Source organism: Nematolebias whitei, chromosome 1, assembly GCF_014905685.2.
Source record: "Nematolebias whitei isolate Nwh7 chromosome 1, NemWhi1, whole genome shotgun sequence".
NCBI classification, from domain to species: Eukaryota; Metazoa; Chordata; class Actinopteri; order Cyprinodontiformes; family Rivulidae; genus Nematolebias; species Nematolebias whitei.
Window position 1 is genome coordinate 62,410,822 of NC_056498.1, and position 16,633 is coordinate 62,427,454.

The 16,633-nt window shown below is 37.7% G+C and overlaps 1 protein-coding gene across 1 annotated transcript in view; it reads right to left on the reverse strand.

Annotated features, from left to right (window-relative positions):
• Positions 1 to 278: 278 nt before the first annotated feature.
• Positions 279 to 16,633, reverse strand: part of adam12b (ADAM metallopeptidase domain 12b) — a 112,719-nt gene continuing 96,364 nt past the window's right edge. Inside the window, exons 16-22 of the mRNA XM_037697631.1 lie at positions 15,707 to 15,784; positions 14,082 to 14,190; positions 13,655 to 13,841; positions 11,315 to 11,423; positions 8,564 to 8,815; positions 2,518 to 2,693; positions 279 to 344 (exon numbers count right to left, since the gene is read on the reverse strand). Of these exons, the coding sequence (XP_037553559.1) occupies positions 293 to 344; positions 2,518 to 2,693; positions 8,564 to 8,815; positions 11,315 to 11,423; positions 13,655 to 13,841; positions 14,082 to 14,190; positions 15,707 to 15,784 (963 nt within the window). The 3' untranslated portion in view covers positions 279 to 292. The remainder of the gene's footprint in view (positions 345 to 2,517; positions 2,694 to 8,563; positions 8,816 to 11,314; positions 11,424 to 13,654; positions 13,842 to 14,081; positions 14,191 to 15,706; positions 15,785 to 16,633) is intronic.

Here is a 16,633-nt window from a genome sequence, read left to right on the forward strand (position 1 = left end):
TCCTTTAATTAAAAACAAACCGTTTTCTTCTTTCTTTGTAAGTTCCTTCTGTGCATGAACCGGCAAGGTAAATAATTTAACCGATAAATAGTTCATTGGTACCTGAGCGAGGACGACAAGGCGCCTTCAGGAGGCGAAGCACCAAGAGATGATGTTCGTCCCCTTTTCACTGCAAACTGTGACTCATCCTTGTCTGAAAGGTCCAACAGAGTCTCAGGAATTAGTGCAAAACAAGAAAGTTTTAGTCATTTGTTGGGTTTAAATCATCCCATCCGTCTCTGATGCTGGGAGCTCAGCAGTCCCTCGGAGTCTTTGGAGGTCTGTAGGGCAACGCTGGTACAGGTCTGCAAGAGACAAGGACAGGGAGCCATGACAACACTGCAGATCAAAACAACCAGGCTCCTACTGGTAGTTATTGTGGGAACGCTTCTGAAGCATTCACACTGTTGTGGTCCCCGTACGTTTTTCTGCATCTTTCTCGTCCCGCAGTTTTCAAGCTTTTTCAACAAATTATGTATCAAAATGTTCATCTCTTTCAGGAAAATCCTACTTTGACTTGGAGGTGGTGCAACTTTAGCTTTTTGAAATATTTAACCTTTTCTGCCATTTTTTTTTTCCTCATAGAAAATAAATAATAAATCTCATTTTACGTCCTTCAAATCTTTAGATCTGTTTACAATCTTTTACTGCTCCTTTCACTTTTTGTTCTGGTTCAGCTTCTTTCAGCTTCCTTGTGCAAATTAAAAAAAAAAATAATCAGCTACTTTCAGCTGTTTTTTAAATTTTCCCAGCTGTTTTGTGCTCCTTTCAGATTATTTCTGATACCTACAACATTTCTGTGCTTCTTGTAACTTATTTCTGCACGTTTCAACTTGTTCTGCTATTTCAGCTACTATTTAGCTATGCTTATGCTAATTTTAACTTTTTCTGCTAATTCCACATTTTCTTCACCCAATTAAACTATTTTAAGCCTAATTAAGCAAAACTGTGCTCTCTCTACTTCCTTCTGGTGATTTAAGTTTCTTTCTGCCCTTTTAGCTACTTTTTAGCTGTTCTCTTGTTTTTTGGAGGGGGGGGGGTCTGCTTTTTTCAGATAATTTCCACTTTTTGTTCTAATTTTTACTTCTTTCAGCCTAATTGGACAAAAATGAATTATTTCTGCTTCCTTCTGCTAATTTAAGCTTGTTCTACATTTTCAGCTACCTTTTTAGGTTTTGTTTAAGCTAATTTCAGCCGTTTTCAGATGAATTCAAGCTCTTCGTGGTAATTTATGCTACTTTCAGCCTAATTAATATTTTTATGCTAATTTCAGATTGTTATGCTCCTTTCAGTTTTGTTCTGCTAGTTTCAACTTTTTCTGCTATTTCAGCTACAATTTAGCTATTTTATGCTAATTTTAGCTTTATCAGCTAATTCCACATTTTCTTCACTCATTTCAACTATTTTCTGACTAATTCAACAAAACTGTGCTCTTTCTATGTCCCTCTGGGGATTTAAGCTTCTTTCTGCCTTTTAAGCTACTTTTCAGCTGTTTTTTCGTTTGTTTTTTTGTTGCCAATTTCAGCTTTTTTCAGATAATTTCCACTTTTTTCCTCATATTTGCTTCTTTCAGCCTAACTGGGTAAATGTGCTTTCTGCTTTCTTCTGCTAATTTCAGCTTGTTCTACCTTCTCAGCTAGCTTTTTAGCTTTTTATGCTAATTTTAGTTTTTTCAGCTATTTATTTTTAGCTCATTTCAGCTCTTTCCACATCCTTCTGGTAGTTGAAGATTCTTTATGACTTTTCAGCTTCTTTTCAGCTACTTTTTGCTAATTTCAGCCCCCCCCCCCTTTTTTAATAGCTAATTTCCTAATTTTTGTGCTCTTTTCTGCTATTTACACCAAATTCTGCAAATATGTGTTCTTGCTTCTTTTTTCTGCTAACTTTAACTTGTTCTACAGTTTCAGCTACATTTTAGCATGTTTTTAGCTCATTTCAGCTGTTTTTTAATAGCAAATTCAGCAGTAAGCATTCACACTGAATTTTTGCAGAAAAAGCAACTTCTCTAGTTTTTGTTTCATGTCTAGTTTATATTTATAGCAAAACCCGATTTTCAAAAAGTCTGAGAATTAAATTTTCTGGAATAACTACAAAACATTCAACCTAAATCTCTTCCAGTCACGCTCGAATCAGAGCTTAATATGTTGGTCACATGTACGAACTCGTCTTGTTTATCTAAATACGTTGGCAGAGTTTCTAGGTCAGACGTACTGTAGCTCCAACATGCTAAGCCTTCTGAAAACATGTCACGTTTTCATTATAAGGCTCAGAAATATAAACTGTTTACACCACTTTAGAGGCTTGTTTAACCGTAAACACTGCAAAACATTGTTTTTTTTTTACACAAAGTGCATAAAAATGGGCAAAAATTAATAAATCAAAACAAAAAGTAAACACATTTTTGTACAATTATCAGATTCCCACTTCTGATACTGTATATGGTTAAAATGATGGGGTCTTCTGTTGGGATGCACAGACCTGTTGGGTAAGTGGATGCTGGGTGGAGGCCTGGGCACTTTGGGGATGGGTACTGGGAGAGCTCCAGCCCCAGCGATGTGGACCCCTCCTGCTGAGGCACAGTGACCCAGTCGAGAGCTCCTTCCTAACGGATCCGCAGGTAGCGGTTTCTGTGGTGGACTAGGCTTCTCAAAGTCCTGAGAAGGGAAATAAAATTCAGTCTTTCTGCTCAATCCCTCCATCTGTGCTGACTTTTCTTTTTGCAATCTCACTACGAGAAACTTGAATAAAACTTTGTGCTTGTCTGTTTGGATTAGTTGTGTTTTGGCTGTCTGGACCCAAAACACCCATTTCACTAGAGGGCAGTGTGTTATCAGTGTTTCCTCTGAATAGGACAGCAAACATGAGATAAACCTCCAGCTCGCTCCTCCATCACCTCTGTGGCAGCTCTGTGTGAGTGGAGAAGGTTATCTGGATGAGGCGCCGTTGTGTGTTACTAATCTACATGACCGGTTTTTCTTCATACACCTGCATGGCTGCAGTTAAAAAAGATCCTCGCCTGTTTCTTATAAAAAATAAAAAAGTATTTCTGTGCATCACATAAGGTCCATTTATTTGCAGAGTTTTGCGCAGGAGACCTTTACCCGTCTGTGCAGACCCTGACTTTAACCCACCCACCACCTAGATGTGTTGGAAAAGCCAACTGTGAGTCAGACCTTATCGGTGGGTATTTTGTGGCTGAGTGGGTGGAGATCCCTGCAGGCAGGAGACCTTTAACTCCCCCACACTTTGGCCACATAAAGGAAGCTAATGTGTTGTTGAACTTTGAAATAAAGCAACGTCTGGGATGAAACCACTTAATTTTTTTTTTTAATTATGGAACAGCCAACTTATTTTTCTTTATTGAGCCAAGTAACATTTTCATATTTAAAATGCCCAGAAAATAAAACAAATCTACATGTCACGTCTAGACTGGACTATTGCAATGGTTTGTTATCTGGGTGTCCAAATACTTCTTTAAAAAGTTTTCTGTTAATCCAACATGCTGCTGCCAGAGTCTTAACTGGAGTTAGTAGGAGACATCATATCTCTCCAGTTTTATCTTCTCTCCACTGGCTCCCTGTCAAATCCAGAATTTAATTAAAAAATCTTACTTCTAACCTACAAAGCCCTCAACAACCTAGCTCCATCTTATATTCAAGATCTTATTGTTCCATATTTTTCTAACAGAGCAATTTCCTCTCAGACTGCAGGCTTACTTGTGATTCCTAGAGTTTCCAAAAGCAGAATGGGAGGAAAATCTTCCAGTTATCAGGCTCCTCTCTTGTGGAACAAACTTCCAGTTTCTGTCTGTGAGACTGACACATTGTCCAGTTTTAAGACTGGACTTAAGACTTTCCTTTTTGATGAATCCTGTAGTTAGAATTGGGTTATTATGCTGCTATAGGCTTTGATAACTGGAGGACAAATTGACCTCATTTCCTTAAATGAATTGTTAAGATTGAATAGTTTTTATTTGATACTATTTCTACCTTAACATGTGATTCTTGACCTGCCATTGTGTATCTGTTCCTACCAAACCCAGCTGGTTAAAGTAGATGGCCGCTTGTCCTAAGCCTGGTTCTGCTAAAGGTTTCTTCCTCATGAGGGAGTTTTTCCTTTCCACTGTTGCCTTCATTCTTTCTCAAGATGAGAGTTCTGTGATGGAGTTAAACTCAAAGCAGTCTGCTCCTCAGATAAATAATGTTAAATTATTATTTTTATATATCAATGTTTCTGTTCAGTGCCCTGAGACGACTTCTGCTGTGACTTGGCGCTATATAAATAAACTGAATTGAATTTCTTCCTATGAATAATTGGCAGCTACCATAAAACACAGACTATTGTGTCTGTGTGTCCATTTGTTTGTCTGTTAGCAAAATATTTTTTGATGAAAAAAAATGGTGAACGATTGGATTCAACTGAGTTTAAAGATGGATGCCACACCAAACGAACACGGCAAACACAAAAATGATTATAACGTAGTTACTTTTATAGATATCAAACTCATATTTGGTGTTCTAGCTGTGAGTCGGGTAGCACGGTGGCGCAATCTGTAGAGCTGCTGCCACTCAGCGAGAAGGTTGCCGGTTCAAATCCTGGTCTGGGTGGAGTTTGCATGTTCTCTTCGTGCATGCGTGGGTTTTCTCCAGATACTCCGGTTTCCTCCCACAGACCTAGATGCATTTTTTTCTATGAATGGTATTTTTTTTAAACAAAGGCATGCTCTTAAATAGCACAAAAAAAAGGCTTCTGAGCCCCTTCAGAAATATTTAGAGATACTTGTTAAAAAAAGGCAATAAAAAACTACTAGGATTTGTTATAAGAAGAAGTAAAAAATTGTACAAATGTTAATAGTAGACTCTAACCGAGGGGAAGCCGAGTAGCCTCATAAGTGAGAAAAATACATTTTATAACCTGAACATGGTCTGTGTTTTGCAGAAAAAAAGCTGTTTCCACTTAGTTACACACAAAAAAAGCCTCCTAAAGTTGTGATTTAAAAAAAAAAAATCAGGCCGAGCTCCATCATCTGCACAGCAGGCTTGTTTCTCCTCTACATCCACAGTACGGTGAGAATGGAGGGGGAATAAAAGATAAACAGTAATCCAGCTCGAGAACTTTGTTGGAATATTACCTTAAGCAAACACTGTCCACAGTGTAAAAGGAAATCTTTAAAATCTAAAAGTTGAATCAAAAATCAAGATGCAGACTGATAGACGGAGCCACGTTAATTTAATAATCCAGGACCAGATTTGCTGACTTGGTGAAAAATCACCAAATAGAAAATGTGTTCTTATTCAAAATGAAGAACGACGTTGTGCTCTGAATCTATACAAACACCTTTCATAACCAGAAGCACAGAAAAAAAAATCATTGTCTACACCAAAACGTTTCGTTTACTTAATTTTCATGTGGTCCAATCTTCTTTGGAACTGCACCTGAATAAGGTTACAGCTTATTTACCTTATAGTTACTCAACACTGAGCCCGTTATCTTAATAATTTTTTTAAATTTTCACTTAAACAAGACAATAAAAACACATCTGCTTTGGAATATTCTCTGCTCCTCTATACACAGTTCTCCTTTCACTGTGAGAAAGACTTCGTTCCCCTGGAAACGCCCTGGTACCGGTGGGGAGCAGAGAGTTCGAAGACATTTCAAATAAGACCTTTCGACACAGACAGCAGGGGCGCTTGTGCCAAATATAACAACAAGCCTGCAACACACCCTTAAAGAACGGATGGCCCGTATGTCCGTGCTGACCTGCTGTTAAATACCAACAGAATCCCCTCTTCTGTTTCTGACCTGCACACGTCGTCCTGATCCACCCGCTCCATCCGTTTCAGTGCAGCAAAACTGGCCAACAGGTATCTGTTTTGTTTGATAAAATATTTAATTAAAGCTCCAAATGATTAAAAGACTAGTGGAACGTTTAAATTTCAATCCACCTCCCCCACTGTTGTCGCAAGGTAAAAACTTTCAGATCTACTACTATTCTCTGTTAAAAGTCACTTTATAAAGAGTTTACAGCTTTCTTAAAAAAAAAAAAAAAAAAAGTTGCAGTCGCCGAGGTTGCTTTTAGAACACACTTTTAAAATCTAGCAACATTTGACGCCCCTCCCTCCCCCATTCTGCACAAACTCCCACAGTTCGAGTTTCTCTGCTGCTCCGCTCGCAGTACAAAACCTTCACCTACCGAACACTAACGGTGCATTGCAAAATAAAAGCAATTTGATTTCATTCAGTAAATCATCTGTTCCGAAATGTTTAAAGTGTTGCCTTAATTAAAAAAAACAAAAAAAAAAAAACATATATATTTTTTTAAAGAACATGCAACATAGTGGAAAACACACCCCTGTCCCATTTTTTCCAAATGTTTCGCTGGGTGTCAAATGCACAGAATAGCAAATATTTTATTAAAGAACAATTATATTGACATATTAACTTTCTATCTTGCTTTAAAAACATTTAAAGTAAATAATAACGCTTATATTTAATGAATTCCTGTTAGTTCAACATCCTTATTAAACATAAATGTACATTTTTAGATGACTTTATGGCTAAAGATGCCCGCTTGAATTTAATTTTAATTTAATTTAATTTACTCTTGGTAGTCTCATTGAGTCATGAGAACTCATTTTCAAGAGAGACCTATATAATAATAATAATAATATAATAATTCATATCAAAGATAAATACAACACAGAACTGGTGTGGTGTCTGCTGGCCTCTGGGTCACTCGCCCCCTTCCTTCACATCTGCAGTTATGTTCTGTTCCCTCTCCATGTCACAAATTTATGCCTTCCTGTTCTTTTGGACAAGTTTCCTGTGCACCCTGCTGAAGCTCACAAAGCGCTGACATCTTGCACAGGTCTCCTTGCTGTGCCGGTACAAGAGCGGGTCAGGATTTGGACATACCACCTGAGCAGACGGATGGATTTACTATCTCCACTGCTCCCATACCACCGGATCAGCAGAAAGCAGCACCTTAGTCAGGAGCCGGGTCACAGGGAGGGAGACAGATTGAATTTGGCTGTCGATATTTGGGCAAGAGAAGCGTCTGCAGTGGGTTTTGTAAGCCAACACTTTTCTACAGGCTTTAAAAATGGCTGCACAGGTGGCAGGTCTTGGGTCATTAAGTATAATTTGAACATTTTACATTCCTGCCAGCCATTTGAACAGAGCCCATAACTTTTCAGATTGATTTCTACCTTTCAATCCACTGATTTGAGTGAATTGCAATTAAATTAAATTGTGAGTCTGGAAATGTGCCTGATTTGGACGATTTATTCATCTGCTTCATTTAAACTTCATGGAGCGTTATTAAAACTTTGCGTTTATAGAAAACAACATGAGCGTGTCAAAAAAAAAAAAAAAAAAAGACTTTAGGGACTTTTGGTCCAGTTGGTGGCTGTGTCTGTGTGCATGAAAGAACTCAGTCTTCATTTTTAAAAGCCAAAATGGAAGGCTTGGAAAAACTAAAATTCTTAACTGAAAGCAAATGTCACCTGCTGAGGAAAAAGTAGTTTTAGCTGAGATGTCAGTGTGTCCTTAAATCACAAAGATTTACTTGTAATGGAATTTTCAATCAAAAAAGAAACACCTGAATGATTAGGGAGGACAAGTTTAAGCAAATCCCAATTATTGACAAGCTAAACGATTGCCTTTAAAAATGTATATTGTTTTTAAATTAACGTTTGCATAAATGTAAATCGAGGGTAATGTGCAGTAAAATACAATTTCAATTTAATGGGCTACAATAAATGATCCACTAGTATTCAACATTTTTCAGTCAAGTCATCTGGACAGTTTCTTTTTTTTTTTTTTTTGGTGCTGAAACGTTTCACCTTCCATCCGAAAGGCTTCGTCAGTCAAGGTGTCAGTCAATTGTTATTTTGATTCCTTGACTGATGAAGCCTTTCGGATGGAAGGTGAAACGTTTAAAAAAAAAAAAAACTGTCCAGATGACGTGACTGAAAAATGTTGGATTGTATACCTGGATTATTGAGCATGGACTTTGTTATCACTAGTATTGTGTTGCTGAAAATAAATGACTGTGATAAACTGTGGAAAAATCTCAAACTCAAGAGCCGCGGGCCAACACTCATCCCCCGAGGTGATAATTTAAATGTAAAATTTTGTATCTCTTTTATTTTTTTCTTTAAAACAACTGATAAATACATAATTTAATGTAGACTTCTCTTGCCAGCTGTCTAACTTTGAAGTCAGACAGAAAGCTGATCATTCTATCATTATTGATTCTGATGTAAAAAGCAAGAGAACGTCAAATGAGACTGATCAAACTCTTGTTGATGAACCTGCAACCAAGAAAAGACACCAGGTATCTGACTCGAGTTAATGTATCAGCTGAAAGTGGCCCAAAGTTTTTTTTTTAATTTTGGCTTCTTTTGGTAACTGAGTTCAACACTCCTACTTTATAGCAAAGAAAAAGCTTCAGATTTCGAAGCGACAGCAAGCTGTAAAGATGCAGGAGAGGATTTGAGTTCTTTTTTTTGCTCAAACAAACCTGGTCTGTTCGGTACGACGACTGCTTGCGCGGCAGGCTGAGGAAAGGTGGCACGAGAGGCGGTGAGAGGGACGTGTGGGTGGGAAGGACCCGGTGATCGAACGGCAGAGGAGGCAGGGTGGGCTGGCCCACGCTCAGAGACACGGGCATGGGGTGGCTGATGTGCAGGGGCTGGTAGAGGGGCAGCCTGCGCAGGCTGTGGGAGTGGAAGCTGTGAGGAGGCAGGAGAGGCTCGGCACTCAGGAGAGATGGCTGGAAATCAAAAGAGAGGACGGTTTGATTACTGATCATACTGAGCCATGACTGAGTGACAAAGAGCCGGAGCAGGCAGAAACTTTGGAACTAAACTGTGAATTTTCTAAGGAAATAGGATTCACACCTGTGCTTTTCCTAAAAACAACATGTCTCACATCTTTCACACCTTCCATCCTATCAGAGAAAATGACTACTAAAACAAAAGGTGATGAATCTAGTGCTGGCGACATTTTGATTCATTTATCTTTTGTTCAAGCAGTGACTGGGATCTCCAGCTTTCGTTCAATTTTAAATAATGATTTGTTTGATGCGATGCAGCTGTGCTGTTCACAGATCTGAGTCAACGAGTGTATCTAACTAAATGAACGAGCAGATGCAGATGAGTCAGTCATACCGTACTTTCAATAAGGTTTTGTTCTCTTCTGGTCTTTTCACTGTTTTTTATTGTCCGTCGCAGATCTTTATTTGAAGATATTGTTCATGCTCATAAAATGTCCTAAATTGAAGATGTGCATTTATCACTATGAAGAAGATTGTGCTATCTAAATAAATAATTACATAAATAAAGACATAACTAAACTAAGATAAGTTAAAACACAGTAGAATAAGCTAAAACGTAAAGTCAAGTTAAACAAAGGGTAGATGCTAAACTAAAGTAAATCTAATCAGATTAAAAGATACAATAATGCAAATTAAGACAAAATACAGTACGCCAAGCTAAACTAAACCATAAACTGAATTATCCAAACATAAACTATGATAAAATCAAGTAAGCTAAGCAAAGCTAAACTAAGTTATGCAAATCTAAAGAAGTTAAGTCTGGTCCTCTGGACAGGTTTAACTTTTTTTTAGATTTGCTACCTGGATTATTGAGCATGCATCAGGATAAGTTATGCAAACATAAACCAATATAAAATAAGATAAACTATCCAAACATACACTAAATTAATCTAAACGATAATCTTAAATAAAATAAGATTAAAAACTAAGGTGAGATAAATAAGAAACTAAACTAGCCAACATGTCAAGATTAACATGTTGACGTCAGAATCAGACATAAAACTATAAAACAAACATTTTAGTTCATTAAAGCCAGAGTCTGAACATGAGTTGTGACCAAATGTATTTCTTCAGAGGGTTTGGCTGGTGGACAGCACACCTTAGGACTGGGCAATAAATATATATATTTAAAATATATTTATATAATTTCATACGAGATATAAGCTGAGACTATATTGCTTGTATAAAAATAGTTTATGTTGTGTTATATTATTGCAGTTGAGATAAAACGTGAGAAGTGGCGTGGCATTATGAAAGCATATAAACCCCATGGGACTTATTTCTATAACTACTGACATTGAGGCTAATGTCGGTGTAACTGAATAAATGTGTGTCAATTTTTAATCAGCTGATTTGAGCAAGCTAGATTTTTGTTATGCTCACTGTGTAGCTTTTCTCTTTGCATTTTAACTGCACAGCTGTGGGACTTTTAGGTTATGCATGAATTGAACATTATTGTATTTTATTCAAAGAGAATTCTTGTATATGCCAATTGTTTATTATCTGCAGCGGTGTGTTAATCAAAGTGCCTGTGTGACAGCTGGGACTTGCAGGTTTGACTCAGAAGTGTATTTTTTGTTACAACTTTATGGGAAGAAATAAATATCTAGATTTATATCTTATAGCCCCATTCAGTAAAAACATATGGAGATATTATTTTTGGTCCATATCACTCAGCCCTGCACAATGAAATAATGCAGATGTATGGATGAGAGCTCTGTTGTGATGCTGACACATCTTCACAACTTGCTCCGGTGGCCACAATGGCAGGACAAGACATGCTGTTTCACAAAGCCACTCTAGTGGGCGGTATACTACACATAAAAAATAAACTGGATACAACTCTATACTCAATTATGACATTAGATCGAACTTTTATACATAGCCGTTGCAGATAGAGGCAAGTGCAAACTCATTTTAGATCAACACAATTTCATGCATATAAATACCCGCTCCTTCATTTTGCTGCACAGACACAACAATAGGCAATCTCTTTCTACGCCAGTCATTTTCAGCAAACAAATCAAAAGCTATTTTCCTCCACCGGCAGAATCAATCAACTCTGCTCCCCTCTCAGACAAAAAAAAAGAAGAAAATAAATAAATAAAACTATCCAAAAATTGCAAACAAAACATTAAAGGGGTTCAAATTACGACATCCCCGCATCTCATTTCCAAAAGCACAAGCTCTCAATTACAGTTCTGTCGTGTCCTGTCAACAGCAGCGCAGTAATTAATATTTCCTTTTCGGTGAGATATAGTGAGGCTGAATCAATTACCGGGCTTGCCGTGAGCTTATTGTATCAAAAAGTCTGAAAGCGTGACAACTCAAAGATGAGGTTTGACCGCAGGTTACTGAACAAAAAAGTTATTACAAATAAAGCAAAATGGTCTATGAGGAAAAAATGAGCCCACAAAAACATTGCAGATAACTCACCTTATAAATATTAGCTGTGGAGGGCTTGGGTGGAGGCTTGCGTCGTGGAGTGGGTCGGTACCTGGACTCGGTCCTGATGGGACTGGTTGGTCTGCTTTCCTCCAGAGATCTACCAGCAAAATAAATTAGGATAAAGATAAGCTGCATTTACAAAATAAACAAGCATAAACTTTTCTTGATAACACTTGACTAAAGAGGGTGCTTGTTATAAAATATTATATCAAGTATTATATCAAAGTTTACGTTTCTTCCAGAAGTTCATTATTGCCTATTTGTTTTGGATTTGTTCTTTCAGTATACTGTATTTATGGAATGATGAACAAATCGACAACCACCTTTTCTGCTCCTCTGTCATGTGGGGTTCCTCAGGGCTCCATTTTAGGGCCTTTGCTTTTTTCTTTGTATCTACTTCCTCTAGGATCGATTTTTAGAAAACACGACATCTCCTTTCAGTGCTACGCTGATGATTGCCAAATCTATGTGCCTTTAAGGCGACTTGATGCTTGGACCATTAAACCTCTTTTATTGTGTCTCGAGGATCTTCAAGCTTTATTACTGATGTCAAATAAGGACCACAGTCAAGTCTGGTTTTTATCATTTAAGAAAATTAGCAAAGGTAAAGTCTATTCTTTCAAGGCAACAGTTTGAAACAGTAATCCATGCTTTCATTTCGTCACAGCTGGATTACTGTAATTCCACCAATCTCTGAGTCAGCCAGTCCTCACTTACACGTCTGCAGCTGGTGCAAAATACTGCTGCACGTCTTTACACAGGAATATGTAAAAGCGAGCACAACACCCCTGTCCTTGCTTCTCTCCACTGGCTTCCCATGTATTTTAGAGTTCATTTAAAAATACTTATGTTTGTTTGTAAGGTTTTAAACAGCCATGCCCCGCCTTATTTAAAAGAGCTTTTCCACCTCTACACTCCCACTCGGTCACTCAGGTCTGCTGACCTGCTGCTTCTGGTCATTCCGAAGAATAAGAGGAAGCTTAGAGGAGACAGGGCTTTCTCTGTTAGTGGCCCTAAGATATGGAATGCTCTGTCTTTGCACATTCGACAGGCCCCTTCACTGTCCATTTTTAAAATCCGTCTGAAAACGTATCTCTACTCATTGACCTTCAACTCAACTGAGACTTGATTTTACTTCATTTTTATTGGTATTGATTTATCTGTTTCTTTTGTTTGTATTCAAATGTCTTCATGATCTCGCCCCACAGTATCAGTCCGACCTTCTCCAGCCGTACATTCCCTCACGCTCTCTGAGGTCAGCAGATCAGCTGCTGTTGGCCGTCCCAAAGTCCAACAGGAGGCTGAGAGATGACCGAGCGTCCTCAGTCGCTGCCCCTAAACTGTGGAACGAGCTGCCTTTGCACGTCAGACAAGCTGACTTACTTCCTGTTTTTATATCTGCTCTGAAGACTCATTTTTTTCTCTTTGGCTTTTAACGCAGCTTGAAATGTTGGTTTTACTGTTTTATGTTAGTTGTTTTATTGTTGTTACTGTTTGCTGTTTTATGATTTGGTAGTTCATTACTTTTATGGTATTTGTTGAGTTCATAGCTTTTATGCATGTATGTGTTAGTGTACAGCACTTTGGCCAACGGTGTTGTTTTAAAGTGCTTTATAAATAAAGTTGTATTGTATTGTATTGTTTAACTCGTCGTTTTATTGTGTTTTATATTGAGTTTTTAATTAACTGTGCACTTAGCTTTGTCACTTCATTTTTATGATTTCTTTTATCTTATTTATTACTGATGTTCAGCACTTTGTTTCAGCTGTGGCTCGTGTTAAAGCACTTTATAAATGAAGTTGTTGATGATGATGATAAAGAAAATGTGGCTCAATTAGGCATCCACTAGCGGTGGAGCGACATCATAGCGTTTTTTAGAGATGAGTTTCTTTCCGTGTAAGTCCAACATTCACATCGGTTTTAGATCAGGAGAGACTGTGCATGTCCTTAGCTGCACTACCTACAAATTTCTGATTTTAGAAATGTGCTTTAAAAATGACTTGTTCAAAGAATTTGTTCAAAAAGCAAAAACAGATATGCCTTCAAATAACGTATTCCTTAAAATGAACAAAAATCAGCTAAATAATAGAAACAAATGATGCAATTACATTAAAAGCTCATAGAGTATTAAACTAATCTTCTTGGTAGAAAACAGGATGCTGGGTTTACATTAAATTGAAAGGTTTGAGATCAACTAGTTGTAACATAAAAATAAAAAAAATCAAACTCTTTAAAATAGTATAGGAAAATAAAAAACCCCCCCCCCCCCCCCCCCCCCCCCAAAAAAAGAAATTTTTTTTTGTTTGTTTGTTTCCGAAGTGACGTTACCTGAGTTTTTCCAAAGTGCTCTTCTTATTGCTGATGAAGAGGCGCAGCAGAGTCTTCCTCTTCAGGCAGATGACAACAGTGGCCACAAGAAGGCTAACCAGGGTGACCAGGATTGCCACAGTAATGATCACGCTGTCGGCTGATGCCATATACGACAACACGCACATTAATACACACACACGCACATCTACAGCACAGAACAGTGACAGGACATAAGACTGTTACAGCTAGATCATGGTCGCAATAACATTTAAATTCCTTTATATTTATATAAATACTGTTTAATCGTGATATTTATCACTTGTGGACCATCCATCTATCCAGAACTGACCCTGGTGCAGCTGTTTATTCAATTTTATTTTTTTTAGTAGGTCCTGTTGTATCTGTTTAGTCGAGCAAAAACGGAGATTAAAAACCATTGAACTACCTGCTAGCCTCATCGGCCCGCTGTCAATGCTTCCGCCGAAACCTGCTTTCTCACAGAATGGAGGAGCCCAATGTGCTTCACAGTGGCAGTTCATCTTGTTGTTGCACACCTGTGAGCAGAGAAGATGCATTTGATATCAGACTGATTTATTTAGTTTGCCCTTCGGTAAAGAGCATGTTGAAAACAGATCTTATAAATGGATAAAACATGTGTGGGAGAGTCTATCTGGCAATGACTAAAAGCTCCAGAGCAAAAAAAAAAAAAAAAAATTGGACCAGTGAGGATTCCCCAGAGTAATATCAAAATCCAGCTGTTGGCTGGACGGAGGATAAAGGCGGAGGGAGCTGTGCAGATGTGGAGGATTTTCTCTTGAGACACACAGCTGAAGAAGCATCCCTGCAAAGACTCTTTCCACTATGAGTTATAAATTTAAAAGACACTTATGGTGGGTGAAGTGGGAGGTTTGTTGGATGGAATTAATTAGAATAGGAAATGTCAATTGAACGCAAAACAAACAAAGACTATACACACACACACACACACATATATAAGCATATATATATGTATATAGATATATACAGATAGATATATATATATATATATATATATATATATATATATATGGTTATCTAGGGATATCTCTGAAAAAGGCAACACATCAAGAACTACATGTTGTATTTGTAGCATGAATAATGATCAGGCTTTATGCTCAGTTTGTTTCTTATGTATCAGATAATTATTTAAATAATTAGTATAGTTAGGTGAAAGTTTATGAAATACAGCAAATATTAAACCTAAATGTAAAAAAAATAGCTTTTGATTAAAGTTATGTATTTTGAAGAAAGGCAAGTTAGAAGGACAGTATTCTTTAGGGTGCATCTAACTACTTTATGATGTTGAGAATATTTTTGCAGATACTGTATATATTTTGAACAATCCTTTTATTTTACATGGAGCAAATCAGAGTATGTTCTTTTTTTCTTTTTGCTGATCATATTAGTGTTTACTGATAGGCTTTAATGTTGATGCAAATTTGAATGAATTACATAAGGGAAATGAAAAAAAATAAAACTAAAAAGAGTCCAAAATGATAGCTTTGATTTCACATTGGATAGATGTCTTGCCATAATTGACAGTGAAGATCAGTGGTTACTGTGGGATAACACTGCCTGTGGTGAATGCTGCAATTACAGAACTAAACAACAAAGTAAATAAAACATAAAAGCATCCTTTGTTGAATTATTGAAAAGAGATGCTGTGAAAAGAAGGTGATCATTTTAGAAAAACGGCAGTGCTACCATTATGTTCTACCTCTTCGTGTTTCTACATTGTTAAAAAAAACGATAGAAATGTAAGTAAACCTTAAAAAAATGTGTTTATATTAACTAGATTTGACCTCAGGTGAACAATAAAGACTGATTGTACAAAAATAGAGCAAGCTGCACTGTAAAGCCACTGTTCCTCTTTGAGTGTTTTGTAATTACAGTGCAGAGAGGGAGCAATCTGATTGTGCGTTAGGCCAAAATGTAAATGAATGGACAAATACTCAGTCTTCAGAGGCTTGTAACACTCTGCAGTGCATAATTTAACACTAAAGAGTGAACTAAAAGGCCGTTTGCACTCACCCCACGTCCATTGCACTTCCCGGAGCATTCAAGCACACCAAAGACACTGACATTCTGGCACTGCCGGTTCAGGCACACCTAGAAAGAGAGAAGCATCATTAAACATTTTCACATGTACTGAACTGCAAAGGCAAAGACATTGAACTAAAAAGGAATGTGAACATAAAATAAGAAATGTGCACATGGATGCACCATGGAGTAACATGAGAACATTTAGGAGAAGAAGACATTTCTAGTTGTAAATTTAATCAGTCAGTCTATCCATCCGTCCATCCGTCCATCTGTCCATCCATCCATCCATCCACCCATCTGTCCATCCATCCATCCATCCATCCATCCATCTGTCCATCCATCCGTCTATCCATCCGTCCATCCATCCGTCCGTCTGTCTGTTCATCCATCCATCCATCCGCCCGTCTGTCTGTTCATCCATCCATCTGTCCGTCCATCCATCCATCCATCCGTTCGTCCGTCCATCCATCCATCCGTCCATCTGTCCGTCCATCCATCCATCCATCTGTCTGTCTATCCATCCAGCCATCCGTTCATCCACCCATCCATCTGTTTGTTCATCCATCCATCCATCCATCCATCCATCCATCCTTCCATCCATCCATCCATCCATCCATCCATCCATCCATCCATCCATCCATTTATTTTAGCAGGTATGTAATTAATGTTTTGCATAGAAACTCTTTTGAAACATCTTTTGGAAAGATACAAAATGTTATAAATGCTGTAACTACTTAGTAGCAAACCAAAACTTCAAAACAAACAGACAGACAGACAGACAGACAGACAGACAGACAGACAGACAGACAGACAGACAGACAGACAGACAGACAGACAGACAGACAGACAGACAGACAGACAGATAGACAGATAGATAGATAGATAGATAGATAGATAGATAGATAGATAGATAGA